The sequence below is a fragment of the Nicotiana tabacum genome, chromosome 13 (genome assembly GCF_000715075.1).
Source record: "Nicotiana tabacum cultivar K326 chromosome 13, ASM71507v2, whole genome shotgun sequence".
Lineage (NCBI taxonomy): Eukaryota > Viridiplantae > Streptophyta > Magnoliopsida > Solanales > Solanaceae > Nicotiana > Nicotiana tabacum.
Genome location: NC_134092.1, coordinates 79242950 through 79251913, shown reverse-complemented (window position 1 = coordinate 79251913; position 8964 = coordinate 79242950). Strand labels below are relative to the sequence as shown.

The 8964-nt window shown below is 39.3% G+C and overlaps 1 protein-coding gene across 1 annotated transcript; it reads right to left on the bottom strand.

Moving 5' to 3' along the window:
* Positions 1-871: 871 nt before the first annotated feature.
* On the bottom strand, positions 872-1855 carry LOC142168180 (putative mitochondrial protein AtMg00860). Its single transcript, XM_075228839.1, has 2 exons — positions 1378-1855; positions 872-1059 (listed from the first exon to the last, which is right to left on the bottom strand). Exons 1-2 carry the CDS (start codon positions 1853-1855, stop codon positions 872-874), a joined length of 666 nt encoding a protein of 221 aa, XP_075084940.1.
* Positions 1856-8964: the final 7109 nt, after the last annotated feature.

Below are 8964 nucleotides of genomic sequence, written 5' to 3'. Positions count from 1 at the left end.
GTGCAAAGCCTCTCCTGAATCAACTTCACCTTCTCCAAGGCATCATGAACCAAGCAACCTAGACTTAGCGGGCTTGAATTAACCAACCAGAGAATGCAATCGCCTCCAATATAAGGCCTCATACGGAGCCATCTAGATACTCGACTAGTATCAGTTGTTGTAGGAAAACTCTGCTAAAGATATTAACTAGTTTCATTGGTCTCCAAAATCAATAGTGCATTCCCTCAACATTTTCTCCAAGATCTGAATAGTCCGCTCTGATTGCCCGCCCATCTAAGGGTGAAATACAGTACTCAACTCAACATGCGTGCCCAACTCACGCTGAACCACCCTAAAAAAAGTGAAGTAAACTGAGTGTCGCGATCTGAGATAATAGAAATAGGTGCACCATGCAGGCGAACAATCTCCCTGATGTAGATCCTAGTCAACTGCTCCAGAGCGTAGGAATTCATGACCAGAATAAAATGCGCTGACTTGGTCAACTGATCCACAAGGACCCAAATGGAATCAAACTCCCTCAAGATTCGTAGTAACCCTAACACAAAGTCCATAGTAATGCGCTCCCATTTCCACTCTGGTATATCAATCTTCTAAAACAAGCCACTCGGTTTCTAATGCTCATACTTGACCTGATGGCAATTCAAACACTTATGAACATGCCCAACAATGTCTTTCCTCATCCTCCTCCACCAATAATACTGCTTTAAGTCACAATACATCTTTGTAGCACCCGGATGAATAAAATATCTTAAACTATAAGCCTCCTCAAGAATCGACTTTGAAGTCGCAACACACTATCAACACCAATAGTCATCTCTATAGCATCACAGTGCACCATGTACTTAAGGACAAGAAAGTAAGGATCATCATACTAGCGAGCCTTAATGCTCTCAAACAAGGATGATAGAAATACAACACAAGCAAGGACTATGCTCAGCTCTGAAATATCCAAACTCACCAATCTATTAGCCAACTCCTGAACATCCATATCTAAATGCCTCTCCCCAACAATATTGAATGCTAAACTCCCCATGCTCTCCGCCTTCCTACTTAAGTCATCTGCAACCATATTGGATTTCCCCAGATGATAGAGAGTAGTGATATCATAATCCTTTAATAGCTCCAACTACCTACTCTACCTTAAATTCTTGTCTTTCTGTTTAAACATATGCTGAAGACTCTGATGATCCACATATACCTCACAAGCCACGTCATATAAGTAATGCCTCCAAATCATGAAGGCATGAACAATAACTTCTAACTTCAAATGATGCACCGGATAGTTCTTTTCATGGGGCTTCAACTGATGTGAAGCATAGGCAATCACCCTAGAATCCTGCATCAATACACACCCGAGATCAGTAAGCAAAGTGTCACAATAAACAGTATATGATCTCGATCCTGAAGGCAAAACCAAAACTAAAGCTGTAGTCAAAGAAGTCTTGAGCTTCTGAAATATCTCCTCACATTCTTTAGACCACCTGAATGGAGTCAACATAGTCAATTGGCCTGCAATAGATGAAAACCCCTCGACAAATCGGCAATAATACCCAGCCAAACCTAGAAAACTCCTAATCTCCATGACTGTAGAAGGTCTAGGCCAACTTTGAACTGCCTCAATCTTCTCAAGATCCACCTTAATCCACTCACTGGACACCATATGGACCAAGAGTGCCACCAAATCCATCCAGAACTTACACTCAGACAACTTAGCATATAACTTCTTCTCCCTCAAAACTTGGAGCACCGTCCTTAAATGCTGCTCGTGCTCCTCCTTGCTATGGGGATATACCAGGATATCATCAATGAACATAATGATAAAAGAGGGCAAATATGGCTGGAATACAATGTTCATCTAATTCATGAATGCTGCTGGGGCATTAGTCAAGCCAAAAGACATCACCAAAAACTCATAATGCCCATATTGAGTCTTGAAAGCCGTCATAGGAATGTCTGAAGCCCTGATCTTCAATCGATGGCACCTCGATCTCAAGTCAATCTTGGAGAACAACTTAGCACCCTGAAGCTGATCAAATAAATCATCAATGCACGACATTGGAAACTTATTCTTGATGATAACCTTATTCAAAGACCTTTAGTCAATGTACATTCTCATGGAGACATCTTTTATCTTCACAAATAGTACTGGTGCACCCCAACATGAAGCACCCGACCTGATGAAGCCTTTATCTAACAATTCCTACAACTATTCCTTTAATTCCTTCAACTTTGCTAGAGCCATGCGATATGGTAATATAGATATGGGTTGAGTACCCAGTGACATATAAATACCAAAATTAATGTCCCTATCGGGTATCATGCCCGGTAGAAATGTAGGGAACACATTTGGAAACTCTCTCACTATGGGGACTGAATAAACCATAGGAGTATCAGCATGACATCTCTAACAAAAGCTAAGTATGCCAAGCATCCCTTCTCAACCATCTGTTGAGCCTAAAAAAAGAAACCACCTTATTAAGAAAATGACCAAGAGAACCCCTCCATTTAAACCTCGACAACCTTGACATAGTCAACATCACGGTCTTAGCGTGGCAATTAAGAATAGTATGGTATGGAGATAACTAGTCCATACCCAAAATCATATTAAAATCCACCATATTAAGTAATAAAAAATCAACCCTAATCTCATAGACCCCAATAGAAAATCACACAAGAATGGGAGACACGATCCACCACAATAAATCCCCAATGGGTGTTAGGCACATAAACAGGAATATCCAGAGAATCACGAGACATATATAAATATTAAGCAAAGTAGCATGACGCAAGCAAATTAGTAGAATCTGGATCAAATAAAATTGAAATATCTTTATAAAAGATCGGAGAAAGACCTGTAATGACTGTATCTGATATAACTGCCTCAGTCCTACTAGGGAAAACATAACAACGAGAATGGCATCCCTCTATGAGACCTCTACCTGCGTATCCTCTACCGCTAGCTTGCTGTGCAGTGGTATAGCATCCGGAGCAGGAATCATAGCCTGGGTACCCTACTGTGGTACTCTCGTCTGAAACCTGGACAATCTCTCATGATAAGCCTCATATTACTGCACTCAAAACAACCTCTTTACAGATGTGGCTGCTGGAACTGAGTCTGCCCCAAACGATTGAAATAACTGATGTAAGTACCCCGTGCATAAGGTGCACTAAATGATGGCTGTCTGGTACGGGTGCTTTGAAATCCGTGGTTAGCTGGAGCACTAAGTGAAATCTGATGTGCAGACTGAATTGATCGACTAACAAAGCCTCCACCATGATGTACCTTGGCCGTAGAGTAGAAGCCACTAAATTCTCCCAAACCAGGAGGCTTCTTAGCCTCCCTATCCTACTTATCCTGCCTCCGCATACGCTTTAACGTCCTAAAAATTTCCACAGCTTGATAAAATACAGTCTCAGTCTCCATCTCCCGTGCCATCCTAAATCCGAGCCTATAGGTGAGTGCCTAAAAAAAATCTATGGACTCTCTCTCTTTCCATAAAAACCAAAGGACTTGCATAACGGGATAACTCTGTAAACCTCACAACATACTGGGTCACAGTCATACCCTCCTAGCGAAATGCTCAAACTCACTATGCAGCTCATCCCTGCGGGTCTGTGAAATATACTCCCCCAAGAAATGATTTGAGACCTAGGGCCATGTAAGTGGTGATGCACCAGCTGGCCTGATTGCCTCATAAGTCTGCCGCCATCTGTTTGCCGTCCCTGTCAACTAAAAAGTAGTAATGTCGGCCCTGTTCGACTCTACTAAACCCAAAGTATGCAGAATCTGATGACACTAATCCAAGAAACCGTGTGCATCCTCGAAAGCCCCTCCACTAAACTAGGGAGGACGAAATCTCTGAAACATCTCTAACCTCTTCTACTCCTCAACAGACACAACTGGCCCAACCTCAGTCTAAAATGTAACTATTGACTGCACCGGCAAAACACCCGATGTCTGATAAACATGAGGCATCTGCTATAGTGTATGTGCATCGGGAGTCTGGGCGCCTCCCCATGCTTGTGAAATAGCTATTAAAACTGGAATCAACCAGGCCTGGGCCAAATCTCGAACATACTCATAGAATGAGCCAAGGTCTACTGTAGTCCAGGGGTAGCAATAAGCCCCTCAGGTGCCTGAGTGGGTCCCACATGCTCAACCTGATCGGGCTCCTACTTCTCAACTGGAGCTACTGGTGGCTCCACCACTATTGCTCTAACAAGTGCTCTAGATCCGGCTCGTGCCCCACATCGTCCTCAGCCTCGGCCTCTCGTGGCTCTAATAGGGGTGCTAATGCTTGCTCAGCTGATCTAACAGAACGTGTTCTCAGAATCTGTGAGAGAATAGAAGAGCAAAGATTCAAACTTTGGAATAAACAAATCTGCATGATAAAGAATGAAAGAAATTAAAGTTTCCTACCAGCCCGGTAGCCTCACGAAGATAAGCACATCGTCTCCATACCAATCTGTAGGTCTCTATTAGACTTGCTCATAACTCGTAGAACCTATAAACCTAGAGCTCTAACCTCTAATACTAGGTAATCCAATCACACAATGATACAAAAAATCGAAACAAGAGAATAAATCTGAATTTAATATAACAACGGAATAATGTTTTGACAAAGCCAAAATAGTGGTACTTAAGACACTTTCCCAAAACTAGGCAATACTGAGTCATGAGCTCTATACAAGAATACATAACAAGTCTCAATAAGTACAATAATGTTTGAAAGTTATACAATAATATATATAAAAAATAAGGGAAGGGGACTCCAAAGGGTGTGTGGCGTCCATGCAGCACTATCCTGAATCCTCTCGAATGGTCACAAGCTCACTCACGAGGTCCGCTACCTCCATCAACCAGATCTACACAAAATTTGCAGAAGTGTGGTATGAGTACGGGACAACATGTACTTAGTAAGTATCAAGACTAACCTTGGTGAAGTAGTGATGAGGTTATAGTCATATGATACTCACTAATCAGAGAACATGTGCAATAACTCAAATAACTGGCAACAAGAAATAACAAGACGTAGAACCATCAATACAACAAAACAAGAATTATCAACTCATTACAGGTAAATCATGTTTAGCAAAAGCATAACCAGTCAATAACTGAGGTATATCGTAGCATGTTAAAAATAACAAATCATGTAAAGTAAATAACAAAGAATAGAAAATGCACTTTCTCAATCAGAAATGCCACCATTATGCTCCACGTTTCATCAACAAGAATGCCACCCTTATATCCACATATCAACAACAATAATGGCACCCTTATACTCCACATATCAACAACAAGAATGCTACCCATATGCTCCATATTTGATCAACAAGAATGCCACTTTTGTACTCCATATATCGTCACAATAACAATTTTCTCCCCAACATGTCCATATGTGCCACAAACATAATAATTCAAGATAACATTTTATAATCAAGAGACAAATTCTCATAAATAATTAATAAAGTGCGCGAGGACATGAAAATAACAGAGTGCGGATATGTGCTCAAGATATAAAACATGACTACGACTAAATCAATCTATTAATGATTCCAAAAATGCCCACCTTTGCTAATTAGAAAACAATTATATTAAAGCATGATCCCTAGCATGAAAGGATATACTTGCATAGTCATACAAAGAATTACACATGTATCATAGAGAGTACACAATCAAATCAAGGCATAGTAGAAGCCTAGAGTCTAATATGGCCATTTTCATACATAGAACCCCCATATACACTCGTCACCTCGCATATATGTCTTATATATAATACAATTAGACAAATAAGGTCCAAGCCTAAGGGTTATTCCCTCACACAAGATTAGGGCAATATACATATTTGAAATGGACCAAATCAACCTTCTAAAATTTCCTTTCGTTTAGAAACCACCTTCGACCGGCTCGAATCTAGCCAAAAATAATTCAATAACGTCAAACAAAATTATTGGAAACAACCTTAAACAATAAAGCTTCGATCGTTAATTATATTTCCAAAAGTCAATAAAAGTGAACCTGGGCCCACACGGTCAACACCCAAGTCAAGGGGTAGATCCCGACTACCCATAGCCCCACGAATCCAAATATATGTTTAGATTCCTAAATCAAGTCCAATTCGACTCCCAAATCCCCAATTTTTACTCTCTTATGTTGTAGACAAAACCCCAAATTTTCCTTTAAAATTCCAAGTTTTTGATGTAGAAATCTATGACAATTCAAGATATAAAGCCAAATCCAAGTGAAGATTTCATACCTCCAATGTAGCAGTGAATATACTCTAAAAAATCTCCACATCTCGAAGTCTAGTATTCAAAATATGAGAGAATGGGTAAAACCTCAAAATTATATCACTTATAAGTTTGTCTTATGATATCCTTCGCGAATGCAGCCACTGCCTCATGTTCGCGAAGCACAAAAGTGCACTGCCTCGGATTAACCTTCATGAATGCATCCCCAGCCCGCGAATGCGATGAACAACCCAGCAGGCCAACGCCAACGTGGTCCCCTTCCCACGAACACGAAGGCCAAGCACATGACCATCCCCAACCTGCCTCACTCCTTCGTGAACGCGATGCTCCAGTTGCGAACGTGAAGGCCAATCTACATCACACTGTGCGAACGAGACTAACTTTCATGAATGCATAGAAGAAAATCCTTCCCCGCTTAAAAGCACTATGCGATCGTGAAGAAGGGCCTTACACTATCAAAATTTACAACTTCCAACAATACTCTGGTTGGTCCGAAACTCACCCGAGCCACCGAGACCCCGTACAATCCCACCAAGAAATCTATAAACAGAAACTGGGCCTAATCAAAGCCTCCAAACACATACGACAACATCGCAACAAGGAATCAAAGGCCAAAATGCAAATAAAACTTATCTTAAGTTCAAGAACGGAAACTTCAACCAAGCGTCTGATTCAAGCCTAATCAATCCAGAATGAACCCAAACGTTGCACATATGTCCCAAATAACAAAACAAACCTATTTCAACTTCCAAAACTAAAATATGCATCCAATATCACCAAAGTCCATTCCCGGTCAAACTTAAGAACTCTCAAAATCTTCAAATTACCAACTTTCAACAAATAGTGCCAAATCACCCTAGGAACCTCCTAATCCAAATTAGAAAATAAAATTACCGTACGAACCTATTGGAATCATACATTTAGTAATACGAGGTCGTTTGCACAAAAATTAAACCTTGATCAACTCTTATAACTACAGCTTCCAACTAAGGAACTAAGTGTTCTAATTTACTCCAAAAGCATCCCAGAATAAAATCAACCATCCCCACAAGTTGCAAAATAACAACCAAATATATAAGAATAATCTAATAGGAAAATGGAGCTCAAATACACAAAACGATCGGCCAAGTAATTATAATAATCAACTCACATGCTACTTTCTTAAATAGTCACAAATTTATGCACAAATTAATATAAACATGGCCATCAATCAAAATAAATTACAACTCTAATGTCTACAAAATTAAAATCTGAATTCTAACTTTATCTTTACAAATAGCCCCATTACATAAGTAACCACCTCTGAGTTTCATGCACCAGAACCTCCATTTTCTTAAATTCTAACCTCACTACAAGTTTAATGCAGACTGTTGTTCCAGCAGAAGCAAACAGTGATGCCAACATACCTTAATTCACTTGAAGAAAGCCCATCGCTTGGTTTTACACAAGCAGTCAGATCTGCAGGTTTTAACCTTTAAACCAAACAATCTCATGCAGAAATAATCCATCAGCTCATGATCGCAACAAAAATTCTAATTTCTTTAAGGAAGAAAAAAATATAAACTATTTAAATAAAGTCTCATGCTCATTCAAATCACTTTCCAACATTCAAATTATTTATAGAGCATAATCGACCAAGTAAACATCAAATGTCAAATTTTAAACAAATAACTATTGACCTCACATAATTCATTAAAAAACATCATAGAATTATAGTATTGGATTCATAGAGTAATACCTTAGAATGCAGAAATTACAATAAGAGGAGTATGAAGGAAAAAGGAGGAGCTCAACTACAGTTGAACAAATAAAAATAGCAGTGATTTGAAAAATCAGCTTCAGCTTTTAGAAACCTAGAAATACAATAAATTTTATCCCCAAAACTCATAAATAGGACCCATATTAATGCTGCAGCTATTTGTTTCCTTTGATTTCCTTCAAAACTTACTGAATCCCTTAAGGATAGTTTACTCAAGCTATGTGTTTAGCTTTATTTTCTTCACTTTTCACTCAGAATTTTCATCAGTTTTTAACTCAAAAAAAACCTCTTAGAATGGTATTTCTCTCGAGTCTCTCAGATAGTATCCAGGTCTGCCCCTTTTAAAAGAATGGAAAACTTATATAGAGTTAAGTCTAGGGTTTATTTTCCATGATCATTTTTCTATTTTACCCCTTATTCTTAAAGCATCTTAAGAATTCGACCCCCCAATCCCCCCTCCCCCCCAATTCCTAGCAGCTGTATGGAAGTTACTCAAAAGTCTCCCACAATTAAATCTCTATACAACCCTTAACTCCCTTAATATTTACCACTCCAGCTCAGGTGTTTTTAACTCAAAAAAATCTCTTAGAATGGTATTTCTCTCGAGTCTCTCGGATAGTATCCAGGTCTGCCCCTTTTAAGAGAATGGCAAACTTATATAGAGTTAAGTCTAGGGTTTATTTTCCATGATCATTTTTCTATTTTACCCCTTATTCTTAAAGCATCTTAAGAATTCGACCAATAACCCCCCCCCCCCAATTCCTAGCAGCTGTATGGAAGTTACTCAAAAGTCTCCCACAATTAAATCTCTATACAACTCTTAACTCCCTTAATATTTACCACTCCAGCTCAGGTGTTATATCTTTATGAGAATGGACTGAGTTGGATCATTCTTTGAAAACATGGGTCAATCCAAATTAACAACTTTAAGTGGTCAAACCCAAGAAACAAAA

Excerpts from the sequence above, each read along its gene's own strand:
- LOC142168180 (XM_075228839.1), bottom strand. The coding sequence starts at position 1,855 with ATGAACATTGTATTCCAGCCATATTTGCCCTCTTTTATCATTATGTTC. Across the intron at positions 1,060-1,377 it reads GAGATCATATACTGTTTATT|ATGACTTAAGTAGGAAGGCG; the intron begins GTGACACTTTGC and ends ATATGGTTGCAG.